Here is a 21996-nt window from a genome sequence, read left to right as displayed (position 1 = left end):
CTCAAGTAGAATTAGTTTTTATACTTTCTTAGCCTGAATGTCACAGATGTACCAGTACTGAAAATAATTTCTGATTAGTCATTCAGATGTATGTAATTAACAAATTAATTTACATTGGGTTTTCATCTGTTTTTATATCGCTTCACATCTGTCTTATGGTTTAAAGAGTGTAGATTTTTAAAGTGTTCATTCCAACCAGTACCCATCATCACACAGTGGTATCCTGTAACTCATTAGCTTCTCGTTAACCTCAGTGCCTTCTGTTCAAGCTATAACTGACTATATCGACTCCTATCCAGTCTTTATCACCAAAAGCAATGTTTCTTACATTGTTACATTGACTACAACAGCGCTCCAGTCTGTGGTACTAAAGCAGATAACAAAGGGCTGCAGGAGTCTTTAGTTCCCAGTATTTGTCCCTTGAACCGAACACTCCAGGATCTCTGTGTGAAGACTTACATTATATGCATTTCAGTAAAATACTTCCAGTAACAGTCATATGCGTCTTGGAAGGTACTAACAAACGATGTCATTCTGACCTTATGTTTTCTATAATAGCTACAGACGCTATGCACTAGATGAAAAGGACAGTTCTCCAGAAGACAGTAAATGATGCATGAAGGGAAAAGAGAGAATTTGAATACGAATTTGAAAGAGATGGTGAATAATAGAAGGCAGCACTACAGGTTTGGGTAGTTTCTGGGAATAGCTTTGAATCGTTATATCGAGACAACTGAGAGTTTGTAAGCGAGAGTTGTAATCCAGAGATGCCCGCTGCTAATTTTGTGGCATCTGTAAGATCAAGAGAGACAATAGTGGAGTGACTTGGGACCGTGCGTTTCGAATTCTAAGACCGCCTTAAGCTGCCCAATATTCTTTTTCATATCCAAGTCACTGAACAGTGTGCGCTGTCAGCTCAGCTTCAGCGTGTGCTGGTAGGAACAGACACTCCTCTGCATGCCCCACTGATCTCTACAGGGGGCTGTATGAAGATCTGGAACACACACATACATACATACATACACAAAAACCCCACTCAGATAGCAGGTCCGTGTTTTGTTCTGAGGTATTCATCTACAGCCGCATCTGCAAACACAGGTACAGATACGTAATACACATTTAGTACACCCACTGACCTGTATACGTTTAAGCACAAAACACTGGAGGCTCGCGCACTCGCGATTTCTATTTGTGAGCCCAGCAGACCTCTCATACAGAAAACAGTGTGACCTTTGAAACCATGTCATCTCTGACCGAATGAGGAGCGCGAAGCATCCTGTGTGGCTTAGAAATGAGTTCACAGTGATGCTGAGTTGTGAATGAGAGCCCTGGAGACATTGCCCAGCTATGAACAGCATCCTTGTAGAGGTTTTGGATTGCGTTCGGTAGCCATTAACGGACTGCAGTGTGCTGAAGGAGACGAGCAGATCAGCTTGCGTGCGTACTTTGCACTGGAGTGCTTTCAAAACCAGTTTTGTAAAGCGTCTGTTTAAAAGGCGCTTCTACTGTTTCTGTTTTTGATAGTGTGTTCTGTTCGGGGCTTTTCATCATTATTTTGAAGAAAAAATTATTTTTTAATTTAAGTATTAAAATAACTGACTGTTAAAATTGACCAGATATGCAACATTCACATAATTTATGATGCAGAAATGTTAAAGATTTATCAAATGTGGAAATGAGCTGATTATATATGCGTTTGGTGCTGTTAAGGTCAGGCAAAGCAGACAACTGTAAGATGAGGAATAAAATGCACATTTCTTAATGACTTGGTAATGTTACTTTAAAAAAAATACCTGTAGAAAATAATTTTCTTCTGCCTTGCTGACCAAGGTCAATTCATTGTCATGTTTTTGTTGAAAGATGAGCAAAAATACTGCTTTTTGATTTTTTTTGCAGTAGTAACGCAGTACCATGCCTTACAGAGGGAAAGGGAATAGGGAAGCTGATGTATTGTAAGCAGGAAAAAAAAGGTGAGGATTTGAATGACTTTAACAAGGGTCACATTATGTTAGGTTGATGTCTGGGTCATAGCTTCTACAAAACGATAGGTCTTGTGGGGGTTCTCAGTCTTCAGTGCCTACCAGAAGTGGTCCAAGGAAGGGCAACCGGTGAACTGCCGACAGGGTCACGGGTGCCCGAGGGATCAGTGGACGAATGTGACCTCATGTGATGAATCACGTTATCTTTAACATCTTGTGGACAGCGGGTCGCATGTGTATAATTTGTCTGGGGAAGAAATGGCAATTGGTTGCACTATGGGGAAAAAGGCAAACAGACAAAGTCATAGTGATGTACGAGACACTTCCTCATGGCATTGATATTATCTGATGGTGGTGTCCCCTTTCAGCAGGGCCGTGCACCCTGTCAAATTTACCAATTGGGTTCTTCTTCAAGCATCTCTCATGTGCGGTGAATTAGAGATCCAAGAAGACTGGTTCAGTAGCTTAACCTCTGATGGGGGAAAAACATGACAAAAAGTTCAAGGTGTTGACTTGGCCTTCAAATTCCTCAGATTTCAGTTTGATCAAGCATTTGTCGAATATGCTGGAAAAAACAGCTTGCAGCTTGCAAGACTTAAAGGATGTAGAACTCGTGTCTTGGTGCCCAACTTCAAAAGTGTTGTGAAGACTTTCAAACAGGGATGTTTTGGACCTTCATATTATTTGATGATTTTAATGGATTTTGCTTATTTATGTATTTTTTATGTTTTCCCCAGTCAATTTGTTTGTATATTATATTTAAAGAGAATGCATAAGAGACACTGTAACAACCCCAATCTGTCCACTAATAGATAGTCTTATATGTTTTATTTGCCTGAATCTGTGCCATTGAATTTAAGTTCTGCTCAGGGAGCATTTTTTTTCTCCACTACTAGATTGGTACTTCTAGCTTTTAAAATTTCATGACTGTTGTCTCTGTGTGACAAAGAGCAACTGTGCTTTTATCTTTGATGGCTCTTGCTGCTGAAGTGAGAATATAAAAAAACAACAAGAGCTTGCTGGTGGCCTGGGGAGCTATGCCAGACTGCCAAGTTGCAAGGCATGATGCCCAATATGAGGCTCATGAACTGCTCAGCTGGGCTGTTAAAAAACAACTACCCATTCAATGTGAAACTTAAGTTAACGATACTGCGCGCAAAGTCATGAAAAAATAATACATCTTTTTTTTTTCTACAGTGGATTTCGGCTGTTGCTTGGCTTGCCACATGCTTGGAGGTGCTGATCACAGTCACAGTCAAAGATTGTTTTTAGTTTATCTGGACTGATATGATTACAAAGAACATGTTCAGGGCCACACAATCTGTGTCAGATTGATCTAAGCTAACATAAACAGGCCAGGTCTCTTGTGCTGATATTTAGGAAAGGTCATTAACTTGTGAAAATCATTTTTAGGTTCCCAGTTTGGTTGGAGATAATAATAGACAGCTTAGATATTGATCTGCTCTCACCAACAGAGTGGTTTTCTCTGAGAGCCTTCTTGGTTTTCTGGACTTCAGGACATGTGATATGAATACCAATGCATGTAAGAACAAATGCCCTCGTGCAAGCCCTAATAGAGTTAATTAAAAGAGGAACTACACTGCAAATTCCTTGTAGCTTGACAAGATTTATTGTCTTAATTTTAGCCAGATTATCTTGTCCATCTTGTTTTGAACATTACAAGCTAGTTTCCAGTCTCATGTGTTAGATGATTAGACTTGTTTCAAGTATATATTACTTTTTTCCTTATTTAGTCTGTATATCTAAAAATGAACCATTTTACATTTATTTCAAGCAAAAATAGCTTTTAGATAGAGTGTAAAACAAAAATTATCTCAAAATAAGAAACATTCACCTTTTTCCTTGAAATAAGAAAGTCACTCATTGGAAGGTATTTATTTCAGGTTTTTAAAGAAAGGACATCTTCAAGGTTATATTTTGTCATAACATAGACACTGTTTCTGAAATTGACTGGGTAATATGACGTAAAATCAAGTAGGTCTTCAACATCAGTCAGTTCAGTTGCTTGGGCAAGGTTGGGAATTGCAATTTCATAGGCAAGAAAGTCTTTGTTGAAACCCAAGGTTTCATACACCTGGTATTCAAAACAATAAAGTACACTATTAACAATAAAAATGTTTTTTACAAGTCCAAAGATAGGGTTTAAACCATTTGCTGAAATGAGTATAAGAGACCTGTCACAGATGTATTTGTTTCCATGTAAAATAAGCCACTTTACTCTAACGGCATGATGTATAGCATCTTCAATCCCCAAAAAATCTACAACCTTTGATTGCAAATGGTCCATATTAGCAACCTCTGATACAGGACCTAGTTCTTTCTCATTTACAAATATCGGATGCTCAGTTCCTGCTTCACTTTGGCAACACTCCAGCAGCTGATTGTGGTTTACAAGAGACTTGCACACATTCTTAAAGTTTAATTTGGATGACCATTGTTTAAAAAAACTGTGTTTAGACTCGAATCTCATGCACATATGACGTATTACAGGTCCCAGGGCAATAATTTGAGAGGGAAGATGCAGCATGTAATGTTGCTTTGGTATTACATTTTTTTCTGGGAATAGTTGCCTGAATTGTTTAAGATGATCTTCTATCATTTTTTTTTAGTTTGGACACAGTTTGTAAAGACACAACTGGGGCAAAAAGTATTTTAACAATTTCAATTAAATCCAAAATAAACTGGATAAAGGGATTTTTCTCTACAACACTGTACAATAAGAATGGCACAATCTTGATCAATATAAGCATTTGTCCAGAGGATTGTTTGAGTCTGTTGTCACTTGAAGCTAAAGTAGCAATACTAATTGGTGAAGGCTTGTCACGTATGTCCACTGATGAAAAAGGAAAGTTCTGCATGGCAGAATTAAACAAGTCCAAATCCAAATTTCCAGATAAAACAAGGTATTTCAACACACACTTAATTTCCATTGGTGCCACTCCTTCAAGAATTACATGCATAATATCCTGTGGCATCTGCTCTATGAGATTAAAACCTGGGAAATCAACTAATTTGCTTTGTCTATTTATGCCAAAAGTCGTTTTGAGCGAGGATTTCAAAAATTCGGTAGTTGCCCTTTCTATTTCAATGCACTGCCTAATGTGTCCGTCCAATGTCCGTCTGGTGAAACTATGTTCATTGAAATTTTCTTGCATTTCATCAAAAGTACACTCACAATGACGACATTTGCTATACGCAAAACCAACTCCTTCCTTAAATCCTGCAAGCTCATGCTGGGCAAGAGTGTCTCCACACACAGCAACAACTGCTCCGTTTAAATAAAATTCCCCATTGACAGTGTTAATCATAACACCATCGTACAGTAACTTCAAGTCCTCATTGATTCTCCGCAGTATTATATCTACCCCACACTCATCTATGTCCCTAGACTTTGCGATTGCGAGAAGTCTGATGGAAGCCAACTTTGATCTAAACTTAGGGTCTATGTTGCCTAAGGTGTAATAAAACATTAGTAGTTTATTTACACTCGCACGTGACCCTAGGGGGTTACACATTTCTATCTCATCAGAATAGAGTATCAGTTGTAAAGCAGAGTTCTTCTTTGAAAACAGTGGGTGGGTTTTGAAAATAATTCCATCATTAATGTCATACAAAAAACTGGCGTTGGGGCAACTCTGAGGTCCAGCACTGAGCATGTCAAATAGTCTTGAATTGGATAAAAGCTGTTTCAAACTTTCAATCAAAGGAATGTAGTAGAAAGACTTGTTTTTGATTGCAAGAACTCTCGATTCTCCCTTTTTAACTCTACAGGCATAATTGGAAATGATGATCTCCTCAGGTGTGACAGGGTTGAAATGCATCTGTGTTACACGGTCCTGTAGGTTTGAAGCTGCACATATGGGAAAGAACTTCTTGTTGTAAAGGTCCATTGCTGTCAGGTTGCCTTTCAAGGATGGTCTTTATTTTTCCCCTCAAGGACGTCAGAAGAGCTGTTTGATACTGTTGGACACCAAGGACAATGTTGTTGACACTCCTCTGATGGGGGGAAAAAAAACACATCAGAGACATGAAAGCGTAAATAGAAAATATAACAGAAGCAAAATGCAACTCTATTTCTTTAGCTCAAATTAATGAGCCACTGAATGTTGTAATTTACCAGTGGAGCAGTAGAAGAAGAAATCAGCCAATAATTGGCATTGTTTTGCATGACATGCCACATGCATGACTCACGTGGCACAAACACATTGCACCGAGCAAGATGGAGGAGCATGAAAGGTTACAACAGAAAAAGTGAACAAATGATTGCCTCATTTATTTTTTTTATGTAATTCTACTTCATTTGTCTTTTATGCCTAAAAGTGAACACATTTTACACTGTTAAGCCTATTTTAAACTGTTGAGTGTGCCCAGAGTTACATACATTGCAGTGAACTGCACAACTCTTGTGCTTAACTTCTTCGTAATGTACATTTGTTCTTAATAACTTATATAGGTGAAAGTAATAGCTGAATAAAACCAGCGATGAAAAACAATCAATTAATTGCAAAGATAGTGGACAGATTATGAAAAAAAAATCATTAGTTGCAGCCTTACATTGAACCAGACTTATTAACAAGTTAACAATGACACCCCCATAATATCAGATGAAGCAGTACCTGTGATAGGTGGCATTGCTCCCGCACACCAATAGCAAATGCAGCTGCACATCTGGCAAGATCAACAGTTTCTCTTTTACCCTACAGGACAAAAAGAAAAACAATTGTGTAAGAAAAATGACTCACTCAGAATGTGTTTCAAATTCCACCAGATGCAAAACAAAACAAAGAAATATTCCAAACTGTTGTACATTTTTGCTATTAAAAGATTCATACTACAATGGATAGCTAATGAAGCTGCAAATGTTATGAACAATTTAAGAGTTATTTAATGAAACTTAACCAATCTTTATGGAATCTACTCTGAAGTTAACTGAAAGAAAAATTTGAAAGCTGCTTGGTTCATGGAGCATCTAACAACAACCAAGGCAGGTACACAACACTGGTAAATAAGTTTATTTATTATGTTTAAGTATGGTAACTAAGCCTACATTGTTGTGCAAGCCTGAATTTCAGCGGATTCATGCATTTGAAATTCAGCACTGGCCTTCATACCTATTAAAATATTCTAATCAAGTAGTTTATCTTAGAAAACACATAACTTTAAAACTATAATTTTCACTTGAACTGAGTACATTTCTGAATTGGGGTAACTGTGCTTGGTTAAGGTTAAACAACACACATACATTTAAAAATTCGCGCGCGTACACACAGAAACACATAAAGTACATTACCTGATTCTGACGAGGTGTTTGAAGCTCAGCCGCGTCTTGCTCCATCACGTTCTGACTTTCCTGTCGCTCCTCCTCCAACACCTCCGATGTTACTGGGGGGTCTAGTGGTGGTGGCTCTACTTCAGTGCCATTGCCATTGCTAACAGTTTGTCTGGGTTCGGCAGTATAGTCGGCAAAAATGGCTGTACCAAAATTTTCGCCTCCTAATACATTTGCATCGGATGAAGCTGTCAGCCATCCTGTAGGCGGGTTCCCAGTGGAGATGTATTGTGGATGTGTGCGTCTGAGATGGTGGTAAAACGAGTTGAAAACACGGTAATCCTCGGCGCATCCATCGACTCCACAAATGACACGGAAATCTGGACTGCGACTGTGTGCAGTATTAATGTGACTTAAGAGAGACTTCAATGTTAACGCCACAAAGACGAAGCAAATCACACACCTCCAACAGGCCATTGTATTAGACTAAAGTCAAGCAAAAAATATGTTGCAGTGTGGAGCTGTTGCCGCGCTAGTTTGGGAAATACCAAGTTCATGGGGGGAGGGGGGTATTACAAACTGGAGCTGTAAAAACAAAAAATGGTCACAAATAAGGTAAAATGAAATAACACCTATAAGAGTTTATTTTAAATCAATGAAGAAGAAATTTACCTATCATACTGACTGTGTTTTATGAACGTACAAACCACTAAATTGTATATAGAAGCAAAAATTGAGATGTGCACCCCCTTCGTGTTCCATGTTAGTTGCTACCCAACTCCGTTTGAATTTGGAGTCACAGGAATCTTCTGCACCTGAGCATTGAAAGAAAAACTGTAAGAGAAAACTTCGTCAAGAAAGAGAGGTAAGCAATTTTAATTTTTCGAATGTAAGTAGTGTGTAGTCTAATCACTGTTTTAAAGTCAAGCGGACAGAATAATAAATTTAATTTGAGCGCGGGAAGGAGTAATGTAGCATGCTAACGGATGCTAGCGTTAGCTTAGCAGCCCTCGCATGTGGTTCAGAGAACATTATTTAGTGAAGTATCTACTGTAATGTTGTGAGAATTCCTAGCTATGCTATTTATAAGGGGCAGTATTAGCCGTTTGTATTAACTTAAGTTAATAGGCACACTGAGAATTTCTTTCAATTAGCAAGAGAGCTAATTAACCACATTCAGGGTTTTCCAATTGTCTTTGACTGATTTACTAGCTGCTTGAATTCCCTCACAAGGTGTGGGTTTAAATTAATATTTTGATATTAATTGGATTTATTAAAGTGGCCTCAAAACAGTGTTATTCAGGAATCAGGCTGGTTGGTAAAACAAGTAGCGCTGTGTATCGATTCAAAATTGAAACAGAAGATGGCAGCACTGTATGTACAAGGATGCCAGCTGCCGTTAAACCCCGAAAAAGAAGCTGTATCCCAGAATTCATAGCGCGGCCTAGCTCAGTTTCCAAAAATGGCGGAAGCTAGTTAGTTTTAAAATTTCTCTTATTACTCTTTCTAGGTCACAAAATAAACGTTTAACATATTTTCAGGCGAGAATGTAGCCGTGTAAACTTCAAATATCTGGACAGTTTATCAAGACACCACATATTTTCAAAAGCGCTCTGACGTTTTCGCAGACGTCTGTTACCCACTAGCTCGATAGCTAGCCGGGGTTTAACGCTCACTAGAGCCGTGAGAACACCGGACTCCGGGCGAACCATTTTCAAAACCACCGCCGTCTTTCACTACTCAGGTGAAACATGATATATAAGTCACTTAAATAACTTAAAAATGTTATTGTTTGGCTTTTTTCAGTATTTTATTTGTTCCTGAGTAAATCGGTTTGGCTGAGATTAAAGTTATAGTTTTTACACAGCTGAATAAACGTCAAGCAGACAGCTGATTATCAGAAGTGTGAGATGCTGGAGAATATACTCCGGTGTCCTTTTATATTTTAGATAGCAATGAGCAATCTACAAATTTCTTTAAAATGTAATAAACTATCATCTTGCCTTTATTTTTAGTTAGCACATACCTTAAACATTTAAAGCTATAAGCTAATGATCGTTATGTAAGAGCAGATACTGCTGGTGCAATAAGCTGTACATTTTACGTCCAATGGATGCATGATCTGGCAGCCCTAGTCAGCATAATTTTATTGATGAAATTCAATGACACAAATCTGGGTGAGTAAAAGTTCACCGGGCAATATTGTATAACCCTTTCAGACCTCAGCCGGGCTGTCTGGACATTTCTTTTCTATAATAGCTTTAAAAAGGGTAAAAATGTTGAACAATCAAAACGATTCTTTGACGTGAATCAATTTGATTCTCATGGGACTCAATTAAGATTCAACTTTTCAAATGTTTTTAACATAACACTAATTGTAAACATTTGTCTTGCAGGTGACTGAGCAATGGAGAAGCTGGATGATGTTACAGTATCTGTCCTTAAAGGTTATATTTGATAATATATTTGTGTGTGTGTGTGTGTGTGTATGTATGTGTGTGTGTGTGTATGTGTATATATATATATATATATATATATATATATATATATTAAAAAAACAGTTATGTTTGTGCAGTTATGTGCTTGCACAGTTTAACTGGTGTTTGTCTTTTTGTTAGCTGCAAGCATTGACGAGCGCTTGCTTTTAACATTGACCCGTGATGATCTGAGGGACCTTTTTTCTGGGCCTGAGCACTTTCTCAGAAGAAAACATGTGTGGTCAATAATTCATCCTGAGGTATTATGTAAAAAATATTTAGTTCAACTAATCTCCAAAAGTATGCTTTTATTTTAGCAGTACTTGACATTTTTATTTTCTCACCCTAAACCAGGAAGACCATCCGCTACCACAGAAACCTGAAACAACTTCTTCACCCAGGGTAGTTGCAACAGGCCCTCCAACTGCTGATGCTAATGTAAGCCAGCTGAAAACCTTGCAGCTCCCCAGTCCTCCGGAATATGTTCTGTACACCGACAGTGAGTTGGAGCAATGCCGAAAGAGTTACCTGGAGTTGGCCTGCTCCGGCAGGGAACAGGCATGCATCATGTCAAAAGAACTGAGATGCAGATTGGTGAGAAATACAATCACAAGTATGGTGTCCCTTTTGAGAGCAAGCCAAGGCCAAATGGAGCAATACCCCTCTAAGACCGAAATCACTGCAATGGCTAAAAAAGTTGTGGAATATTATCCTATGCTGCAGGATAATGATGCAAGCGTAAAACACGTAAGTTCTTGTATTTGTGTCTCATATATAAATCATTTTGTTTTGTTCAGGGGGCATGATATATATGTATTTTCACCAGGAGAAAAGGCTGCAAAATATGAAAACACCAGTAAAAAGGCAAGGACCAACACCGGAGAGGGGACGGCCCAAGAGAAGGCTCACTGACCTCTACCCAAGGGATGAAGAAGCTGATGATGAAGATGCTGATCGCAGTTCTTCCAGTGGTGCATCTACTCTGTTATCACCTGTCAGAAATTCTGACAATGCCTCCACTTCATGTGAGTACATACTAGTAATTTTGTAAAATGGTTATCAACACACAGCCAGTAGTAGCTAATGTTTTGTGGAAGTCTACTTCAGTAACAATGAAAAACCAAAATGCTCTTGTACTTCTCTCTATCTTAGCTGACAAGGATAGTCGGCAAATACAAGCAAGACATTACAAAACATTACAAGAAATGTGTAAGAAGGCAAAACCAAACCAAGAAGATGTGTCCCAGCTATTAGACCTCGAGTTTGAAGCCAGAAGATCCTTCATTGACTCAGACACCATGAAAGAGGAGAACAGAGCTTGCCTCATCTTGGATGCATATCCATGCTTTAAAGAATTGCATCATGTAAGTTTTTGGAAGAGTTAATAAATAATCACTTTAATTTCAAATATATTTGGTGTGGTAGTAAAGTTATTTTGATTTTATTTGTCTACTTATTTTTTTAAACCTATTGTAGGCGTTGGGTGAGCTTCGCAGAATTTTGGATCCCCACAACAACAAGTTCATCAGTCAAGTAAAACTGAGATGGGAAGAATTCTGCTCCAGGGTAGAGTTCTACGGTGTGTCAAAGAAGGCAATGAATCCACCAATGACCATGGACAAAAGTAAGTTTTACCATTTGAATACAAAGTTCTCATCCTTTAAAATTTATGTTTATGAAGGTTTGTTTCTGCTTTGTCCAGCTGAAGCCCACCTTGCACTGATGAAGGCTCTTCCTCTTTCCCACACCTGCCCATCCACCAAAAAAGATGGGGAATGCTTCTGAAGCATTTCTACATGTCCTGAAGGTAAGTTTTATAAAATTTGCTTATAAAGATCTACAGAAAATTTGGCAAACAAAATATTTCGGTCAAACATGACTCAAAAATGCTTTTTCAGTTTCAGCCGAAAGACTTAAATCTATAATTTATTGTTTTCATTAATTTATAACGTATTTAATGTACACGAGTGTGGTCACATAAGGAGTCGCTTGATAAACCATAAGTCAAAACTACTATAAAATGTGTGTAACCAACAAAGAACAGGATAATGACATCTCCAACGTTATGACCAAATCCCAGCAAAAAAACATACAATTAACATAAGATGTTGACTGTCATGTCTTTTGTGTCTTGCAGCCTACAGAAGATCCAGATGCTGTCCTCCAGAAACGAAGCTAGTCATGTCCAGTAGTGATGTTCGATGGCTGCAAGTGTGTCATTGCTGTTGGTAATTTACCAGTTACAACATTTGACAAAGAAAAAATTGGTGAGGCTATGATATATGTGATGGCATACTTTTATGCACTCCATCTGACTTACCCCAAATGCGTGGCAACCCTGCTGTCTGTCATTCAGACAGAAGTTCTCCAGGATGCCATTCATGAGCATGACACTACATCATCTTACAGAAAAGCCCTGGCAGAATGGCATGCATTTATTGGAAAGTAGTGTGTAAATTTCAGATAAGATTAGGAGAGGGCACTTCTGTTTTGTTTTTGTTTGTTTTTTTTTTCAATCTGGGTCTTATTTCTAAAATGGAAAATGTTCATTTACTCACCCAGACAAGTTTTGTGGTATTTGGTGTCATTCGGAAGAAATTAGAATCTTTGTGGTCTTCCTATGTCACTCGTCAATTTTAATGGGGCAATGGCGAAACCTCTAAGGCTGTTGAAATGTTGAAACCACTTAAACTCATAATGTTGGACCTGTACTGTTCAATTGTATCTTTATTATCTGCAGGTTATTGTTAAAATGGACAAATAAAGATGGACACTTTTACTCTGTTTCAGTTTTGTTTTGTCCTTAATCAGCAATATAATCTTAAAGTAGTGTTTAGCTAAATTTAAAAAGAAGAAATATCTTTAAAATGATTTAATGTACTAGTTTTTAGATTATTTGCCTTGATTTGTTTGTTAGAATAAGTGTTTTATGCCTATTTTCAGATTTAATTTCTTCAACATTTTACTTAGAACAAGTGGTTAAAGCTTATTTTAGGTTTCAAGCCATGATTGGTTGCCTGGAATAAGTGTAAAAGACTTATTTTTAGCTTTATTATCTTTATTAGTGGCCTACAATAAGTGGTTAAAGCTTATTTTAAGTTTCAATGTTCTGATTTGTTCCCTGGAATGAGTGTAAAATACTTATTTTTAGCTTTATTTAAATCTAGATATTGTTCTTATTTCAAGAAATCTTATTAAGAAAAAAACACTTACCCCATGGGCAGATAATTTCACTTGTTTTAAGCAAATCTTCACCAAAAATAAGTGTATTTTTCTAGTATTAAGGAGGTGGGTTTTTGCAGTGTATATAAGTGTAGTCATTATAGCCCTTGCCTAATCACAGGCCATTATGGCTGTGTGCCCATCTTCTTAATGCACCATTTTTTATCAGTATCAACAAAAGTGTCCAGTCAATTATCCCTTATGATAAACAGATTAATGTTAACATTAAGAAGTAAAGAGAGGGCAGGTTTTGACCTAGATGGCATTTGGATGATAAAAAGTATGAGAGCGATTCTGAGTGATTTCCAAGGACACCAATCAGTGTGGAAGTGCTAGGCTGTGGCATAAATGTCAGTGCGGCTGCATGTTACTGTATATGTCAGGACATGCGTGTAGTTGAGAAGGCTATGGAAAGAATGATGATGTAAGAAGAAAGATGAAGTGAACGTATGACAGCAAAGCTAAAAATAGATCTGTGGTAGATGTACACATTTGCACACATAAATTATAGCTTTCTGCTATAATGGTTGTGCTGACCTTTACTGGGTCTTTTTACCATACAGTACAATATATATACTTTACTGTATATAATGTAACTTTGTGTTACTGCATTAAGCTTTAAATCTTTTTCCTACTTTGTCACAGAAGAAAGACACTTACTTTATAATCTCAGACCAGTGTTTTATTGTGTTTTGTTTCTCACCCCATATAGCAAAAAGGTCAGTTTTATTACAAGTGACACAAACATATAACCACTTTAAGATTCAAATATTGTCTATAAAACAATATCACCTCATCAACTCACCAGTCAATACTTGTAAATGCTCAACTGGTGTCACAGAAAGAAAGAAAAACACAACGAAGTGCCCTATAAAACCCAACATCATTGTAATGATGAGGGGAGAAATGAGGACCCAAATGCAGAACATGCGTAGCAGTTAGCCAGGATGGAATGCAACTAAATAAATAGAGAAAGGAAAGAAGTTTAACGTAATGCAATTTATAGAATGTGATAACAAACACTGAGAAAAGTAAACCAAAACAAAAACTATATTGAAAGCTCACACAGTCCAAACAAAGTCCAAAGAGTAATGGAGTAAAGAGTTGCTGCATAACACAAGTGGGCGTTCTACCTCTAACCTTAACCAACCATGTATGTCTAGCTGTTGAGGAACACCCACTCCTGCTCAACAGTGGAGCGAATTTTTATAAGGTTGGTCAAGCTGAGACAATCGGGGTGCCACAGAAACTGATATCTTGTTATATATATACATCCATCTTCCTCCATTTATCCAATTCAGGGCTGCAGGAGCCTATCCTAGCTGTCATGGGGCAAGAGGCTGGACAGATCACCAGTCTGTTGCAGGGCTAATACAGAGAGAAAACATAGGACAATTCACACTCTCATTAACACCTGCGGCCAATTTAGAATCAGCTATTACCACTAACGTCATATCTTTGGACTGTGCTAGCCACTGCGGCACTATACTGCCCTAGAAAGAAAAAATATATATCTTAATAAACTTTTGTAATGTAGCCCTCAACTGATCAAAAAATAGTACAGTATAAGTCCTTGTTGAAAAGTATACCACAAGAATGCAATACACAAATAAATAAATTGTTTAAAAATGCAAAAATGAAAGCAAAATTTATGGCTAAATTCTTTGAAGAAACACTTTGTGTGTAGTCTCTCTGTCCTTGGGACAGACATAATGCTCATGCAAACAGTAAGGCTGTCAGAGGTTACTTTGATCCTTTTTCTGAATTGAAGCTTCATATTTTTAAGCTTGTAATGAGACATTTTAGATGCATGTGTTGTGAGCAAGCTGGGATAGGCTCTAGCCACCCTGCGTCCATTAATTGGATAGGCAGAAAAGAATGGGTGGACGGATGCGAATGGATGGATGAATGGATAATGTGAGCATAAGATGAGCACAAGACCCTCATTCATTCATGCACATGCTCTTTATCCTCAGCAGGGGGATAGATTTAATTGAAAGTGCAGCATGATAAGTTATAGTTGTCCTCTCTATACCATAAGACTTTTCAACTTTTTCAAAACAAATTCAAGTCAAGAGTGTTTCACTTTTTCTAACTGAAAATTCTCTCGCCACATATGCCTCCTGTAGTTTCCCACAACCTGTTATTATGGAGGACCCACAGAGTTCTCCTTTTCGTGCGTGTGAAATGACTGCAGGGGGCAAATAAAATATAACTTTCTCATAGTTTTGCCATCTGGAAGAAGATGAAATAACAGATTTTCAATCACTTACTTTTGATTTATTTTACATTTATTCTGTGTGCCCATAGAGCGGGTGACCTTGGGCCTCTGTATTTCATCCATGAGTGCTACCAAAGAGGGACAGTTTTGTTTAAAGAGAACCATAGTGATGTAAAGACATTTTATGATGCGCAGATTTTTAGTTTACGACTGGCTATAAAAAAATGAAGAAACTTTCTAAAAAGCTTTTTCTCAGCAAAAACCTAAGGCGGTTGTGAGGTAATTATCTGACTAAACCTTTCACGGCTTCTGTTAGTCACAAAATCTGGCAAGAGAAGGATGGAGCTGACAAATAAAACTAGGTCTGAGCATTGAGTGAAAATGATAGACAGCCTTTCTCTTGGCATCTTTATTTCCATTTTCTGCTTATTCCCTTAACCACTAAGCTCACTCAAAGACTCAAAATTCTCCGTGGCACTTTGGGGGAGGATATGGATAAAGAAATGCATGCCGTGAGCATTTCTTGCTGCAGGGAGAGACCTCTGAGTTCATCTCATTTCAGAATTTCTGAGCAGCCGCGAAATGACTGTCTGTTCTCTCCCTCGGCTCCTGCTGGAGCGTGCAGTGGACTTCCTCGGGGCCATGGGCTACCAGGCTCCTCTGTTCCACGCTGTTTACCACCTCACTGCTGTCAGAGGCACACAACTCTCATCCAGTGCCACTGATCAACACAGTCCACTGTATCTCTGCCAGAGGCACCGCACTACACACATTCCTTAACTCTCAAAAAAATACATCTGGGCTAGACAGATATTATAGTTAGGCCTTTAGAGGCTTACCTTCTGATCATCTGGAGTTTGACCAGTGGGGTACATACTGGCTCTAATTCCAAGTATCTGTTGACACTGCTTGCCTGAGGCTATATGACAGTAAGGCAGGGGTCGGCAACCCTGGGCACGCGTGCCACAGCTGGCACGTGAAGGGTTAACTGATGGCACGACCAAAAGCTGGACTGGCCATCGGACATCTGCCCGGTGGGCCAATGGTGATTTTTCGTTTTTATGGGCCGATGATTTTTTATTTTTTTTTGTAACGGTATAAACAACGAAAGGTGGTGGATTGACCAGATGATTGCTGATGTGTAAAAATAACTCAATTGTTTGGTGGTGGCTATGGCGGAGCTGCCACAGAGGCCAGCAGGTGGATTAGGGAAAGGGAAGGCAGGGGGAGGAGAGACCCGAGACGGCCGCCGGTCCGAGTGTCAGGTGAACTGAACTTCAGGTAAGAAGTTATGACCTGCAGTTTGTCTGGCTCAGATATAAACCAAGTTTAGGTGGAGTTTATTTTCGTTGTGCTGACTTTTTACAGTCAGTTAGAATAACTCGTACTGCGTACTAGCTAGCATGACGGAGTTTCTATACAGCTGGGTGGGTGCTATGATGTTACTAGTGAATAGTGAACTTTATTTTATTCATAAGGTTTGTTAGTAGAGTTGCCAACCGTCCCGTAAAAAAACGGAATCGTCTCGTATCCAGAGAAAATATTATGCTTTTCGTATTGAGCTGAAAAGGAACAGTTTGTCCTGTACTTCAGCTAGGATGAAAAAAGACACAAAGCTGGAGTTATTCTGCACAGCTGCCTCTTCTTCTCTCATTCGCTCCCCTCCCTCTCCTGTTGCTACTTCAATCATGAAACTGATCAATGATCAGCTGATCGGCTTTTCTCTCTTGTTTGTTTATCGCCCACTTTGCGCCAGAAAGAGGAAACCAGCAGATGTCGCGCTAAACAACAGCAGCACGTTTAAGCTTGATCAGCTGTTAGAATTTATTTAATATTAATTTCTAGTATCAGCTGATGTTTGCTGGAGCCACAGCTGTAAAGCTGCTGGTCATGATATCGTGATGTCTCTGCAATGTCTTCAGAACATTGCAGAGGCCTAATTGACAGTATTTGGCTCTACATGTCTGTGTGAGCAGATTTTCTCTCACATGAAGAGTGTCCTCAGGTAGCCGCCTGAATGCTGGACACTCGGAGACCTGTGTCTCTGAGTGGGAGACCAGAGATCACATTAACTTGTGTATCCCTGTATTAACAAACATGCCATATTGGCCCAGTTTATTTTTCTTATCATTGTTGTGAGGAGACTATAAATAGCATTTGCATTTTCCGTTGTACAGTTCATTTGCTGTTCTTCTTATGGATAAAAAGTGTCTTTTTTTGTTTCAAAATAGCTGATAACTATTCGCTGATAGTTGCCAACATCTATGAACAAATATAATTCTATAAAGTTGTTCTATATAGTGTGTAACTGTTAATATAGAGCGTTATTAAATTTATTGCTATGCGGTCATATGGCACATTGAATTCTGAGGAAATTTTAGATGGCACTCATCATCAGAAACGTAGCCGACCCCTGCAGTAAGGTAATCCAAGTGCGTTCATGGTCAGACAGTCGCACTCACTCACTCACTGGCGCACATAAACAGGGATATAAACATGAACTCTGACACACAAAAACAGCAAAAAGCAGCACATGCATGCTGCCACACACACAAATACACACAGGCATTATAACCATGGACGATCTGATTTCCTCGTGTCAGCGTTGTTCCCACATCATCATAATTAATGTTGTTCCAGGTTCAACATTGCAAGTGACCAATCACCTTCTTGTGACGTCATTCCTTTGCGACTGGGAACAATGCTGACACGAGGAAATCAGATCGTCCTTATAACCATATCTGTCTTATCTCTCTTCACCCCAACCGATTGAGAAAGTCATCAGACTCCCTGAACCCTGAATAGATCTTTCTATACTATTGTTTAAAATATCACAGTGTATTTGCATTATGTATATCTTTATTATTGCTACATAAATGCAATGAAATAGAATTGAATATAACTGAACTTTGTACATCTTTGTACACAGTCTAATTGTAGGATATTCCACTTTGAGCTACACAAATCTTCACACCAACTGTTACACAAAGAGCACATCTGATATTGTTGCAAACACCTCCTAATAACTGTCCAAGTCATGTTTAAATCCCCCCTACAAAAGGAAAGATCCTTGAGCTGTAAAATTGCTTCTGCAGTAGTTATATTACGAAATATGTTGCTTTTTTTTCTATTGTTGTTTTTATCTTTGCCTGAAATTCAGTTTTTTAGAGTCACTTGACGGCCCACATTTCTTATACTTAATCACAAACACTCAAGCAGAACAGTTGTATATCTCAGCTCTTTTCACCTGAATTTCTGTAACCCGGTATCATGGAAGGCCAAGTGCAGTTGTCTTTCTGCTTGAGCGAGAACATGAAAACAGTGACACTTGTATTGAAGAAGACAAAATAACAGACTGCCATCCTCCACTATTCTACCTTTCTAAAGTATAAATAAAACTTGTCAGAGTATTTCTTGGAACAGACAGCTGTTCCGTGTTCAGGAGACATCTTTGTTTTCTTCAATTTAAGCACCAATGCTTTATCTTTACTCTCAGAATAGCACTCTTCAGTGAAAAAAGTGCTTTCTGGACATTGATCTTGCAAAGTTTTCTCACGTCATTCGCTCATCAAACCAAGGGACCAATGACCTTATGCAGTGTTGAGATTAGTGAGATTAATGAAACGGATGAACCAGAACTGGTTTGTAAAAATGCTGCAACTTCAGTGGTGTGGAACTGGTTTAGCTTTCGTCCATCAGATACACAACAAAGCACTATTTTTGGTAGAGCATGCTAGCGAGCTGTCGTTATTACCGTGTTTTTTGGAAAATGCGGCACACATCAATCCTTTGATTTTTCTGAAAATCGACAGTGCCCCTCATAAACCTGTGTGCCTTATGTATGAATTCTGGTTGTGTTTACTGACCTCGAAGTGATTTTATGTGGTACACGGCGCTCGAAAATCTGTCAAATGTTTTAGTGCGACTTTTCTAAGCTACGAAGCCACACCGCTTGATGGATTGTCAGAGCAATACGGCTACCGTAGGCAGGAGCCTCATGGAGTGATACGTACTGTGCTTCAACATAATATTACTGTACTGTGTGTCTGTATAACCTCTTTTTAAGTTTTTGGATATTATACATGGTTGTGCTGAGGATATGTCGGCCAATTTCCACTGGAAATGCCTCTTGGTTAAACTGTCAGCAAGGAATTTGCATTTGCACTGTAACATTTTTATATAACGTTAATGCACATAAAAAACAGCTGCTTGTTTAAGTGAAAATACATTGATGTTTGTTTTTTTGCACTAATAAAGTCGGGGAGTTGTAAAGTATTTTGTCTAGCATCAATTATATCGTCAGTTATATCGTTATCGCAAATTTTCAAATGTATAATATTTTTGGTCATATCACCCGTGCTCTATTCTGTACTATGACTGACCGATGACAAAGTATAACTTTATTTCTGTACTTAAGACATTACAATAAGAGTTGCAGTGATTTTATCTTTTTCTATTGCCTAATAATAGTTTCACAGTACAAAAGACTACTGAAGCTGTGGTTTGACTTTAATTGCTGACATCAATAAACACCTATCCCATCCCAGTCTTTAGTTCATAATAGTCACCTGGATGTTCTTATGATAATCTCTGCCCCAGTTATTCCTTTAAATGTATCATAAGTCATAGCACATGAAGCATATTTAACAATGTATTGCAACTGATCTTCATTTAACTGATATGTAAATGAAGTTTGTTTATTAAGCGCTTTTCATAGACAGCCAGTCACAAAGTGCTGTACACAAAAGGCTAAAATAAACAGAATGTTAGGTACCAATATAGACACTACCAAAGGTTAAATAAAACACAGTAAGATTTTTTTTTCGGTTTATTCTGTAATGTAAAGCTGTTAAAATTGTGTATATATATATATATATCTATATATATATATATATATATATATATATATATATATATATATATATATATATATACATACACCTCCTAGTGTAAGTAAAGTAAGTAAATGTTGAACTTGTGCCCATCCCCTGACCTAACCATAATTAATATTGTGGTTTACATTATTTGAGATCAGGGAGCCGCTGCAGTGCCTGATGTCCAAGGCCCATTGACTTTCTTACAGTATAACCCTGCTGGAAATGCCAGAACATTACTCACCCTGCTCGTTTTTGCCAACTCAATGCATTATTCTTACCCACTTAACTGCATCTGATTGTATATATTTGCAAAAAAGCACCCCGGTGTATAATATGCAGTATACCTCAAATGGATTCACTTGAATATGAATACCTGAGTACTGAGATTCGTTGTTATTTATGACATGGGACCCCCTCCATCCAGGCACAATGCCGCATCATCTGTCACTGTCACTGCTTTTATTTGACTCACTTTCAAAGTGTGGTTACTTCAGATAGGGAGAGAGCTGGTCACATTCATAAGTGCACCGAGGCAATCTGTGAGCCTAAATGACAACAGCAGAGCACACATAGTTAGAGTTTAAGCCTTCGATTACCCCTGTGGGTGCCCTCGTAAGAAGGCTAACTGCTGCTCTGCTCTGCTCAGCACATTTCCCGTTCCTTCAAGAGCTCTCGTCTCTCGCTCATCTCATCTAAACAACCGGCGGCTCCTCTGTGACTCCCAGTGCCGCCATTCTCCTCCTCTCTTTCTGACACTGTACAATGCACAACACTTGGCCAAAAAGAAAATGGACAGAATTGAAGTGTCATAAAAAGCCCATTTATGTCCCAAATGTGTCTTCAAGGCAGAGAGCTTTGAGGTTTTTCTTTTTTTTTTATTTCGGCACAACTGGCAAAGGGATGTTGATTGCTGTTTCTCAGTGCTTCCACCAGGGAGATGTGATGCCTTGCAAAATGACTGAAAAAAAAAGTTTTTTAAGCAGACAGAGAGATGTTTGGAAGCTAGTGACATTTCTCCCCAGTCAGGCATAACTAATGCTCAAACAGGAACTTTAGCTTTTTTGTTTCCATTTTGTTAGGATTCCTGTGATGCTCAAATACATTATTCTCACGCAAGCAGAGAAGGGGGATGGGTTTTAAATGCCATTCTCTGTAGCAGTCACCTTTAGGATCTAATTGAGGCAGGTTGTGTTGCAACACATTCGTGGTTGAAGATATGGCAGCCTCATTTCCACGACTGCTTTGAGCATGTTATATGGAATTACATTTTTGTATTTGGGCAACCAGTGAGCAACCTCCAGTTGCTATGGAAGAATGTATTGTAACGGCTCAAGGGGAGGGGTCACTAACCCAAAGACTCATGGGACTGTTCATGCTGGTGTTCATGTGTCATAACAGCTATTCCAGTCATTTTGTGTTGCTTTCTCATTGTTATTGCTGTGAATCGCAGCTGTAATTGTGCCCTAATAGGCTGGCCAGTGCTAGATCCTAGGAGAACTGGTCACAGAAACCTCCTTGTGATTACTTTGGTTGTTAGCGTGTTGTCAGAGTTGCCTGTAGATTGCATGGATGACAGTGACTTGTCTGCAAAGTTGCTTGATAACTTACCACAGAGTGACAGGGAAACTTTACAAAAATGCAAATCAAAGTAGAAACGAAGACCACAAAGTCTGAAACCAACAAGTATCAAATGGCGCAAACTTTAGTTTGAAGGTTAATTATTTTCATTTACAGTTTGTATCGCTCTCCAAACAGTTTCACAACTTCTCAGTGAGTAGTTGATGAGTATTTGAGGACAAGTTAGTGTCTTCCATGCAAACTACAGAAGGCTACAACCAAAGCAATCGCAAGGACGATTCTGGGCCAGGACCGCATAGCTCTTTGTGACCATATACAATTTTTGCCTAACAACCGTTGGTTATCATGAGGT

At 38.5% G+C, this 21996-nt stretch overlaps 2 protein-coding genes and 1 pseudogene across 3 annotated transcripts in view; 2 read left to right on the top strand and 1 right to left on the bottom strand.

Annotated features, from left to right (window-relative positions):
- The window catches only part of LOC147325787 (transmembrane protein 132C-like), a 183562-nt gene that overhangs the window by 31631 nt on the left and 129935 nt on the right, over positions 1-21996 (top strand). The gene's annotated exons all lie outside the window — the stretch shown is intronic.
- On the bottom strand, positions 3779-8545 carry LOC147325789 (uncharacterized). Its single transcript, XM_086300484.1, has 3 exons — positions 7291-8545; positions 6617-6697; positions 3779-5996 (listed from the first exon to the last, which is right to left on the bottom strand). The coding sequence occupies exons 1-3, from the start codon at positions 7744-7746 to the stop codon at positions 5796-5798; spliced, it is 738 nt and encodes a 245-aa protein (XP_086156610.1). The 5' UTR covers positions 7747-8545; the 3' UTR covers positions 3779-5795.
- On the top strand, positions 8048-12551 carry LOC147325788 (uncharacterized; annotated as a pseudogene). The gene is made up of 9 exons (XR_015130378.1): positions 8048-8134; positions 9666-9716; positions 9888-10006; positions 10101-10493; positions 10573-10771; positions 10899-11110; positions 11223-11370; positions 11449-11553; positions 11884-12551. The product of XR_015130378.1 is annotated as an uncharacterized LOC147325788 (transcript).

The sequence above is a fragment of the Aulonocara sp. 'chitande type north' Nkhata Bay genome, linkage group LG7 (genome assembly GCF_057382095.1).
Source record: "Aulonocara sp. 'chitande type north' Nkhata Bay isolate Kocher_YH1m ecotype deep benthic linkage group LG7, A_spYH_male_GT1.1, whole genome shotgun sequence".
Taxonomy (NCBI): Eukaryota; Metazoa; Chordata; class Actinopteri; order Cichliformes; family Cichlidae; genus Aulonocara; species Aulonocara sp. 'chitande type north' Nkhata Bay.
The sequence above is the reverse complement of the archived record's forward strand: the minus strand, read 5'-3'. Positions and strand labels throughout refer to the sequence as shown.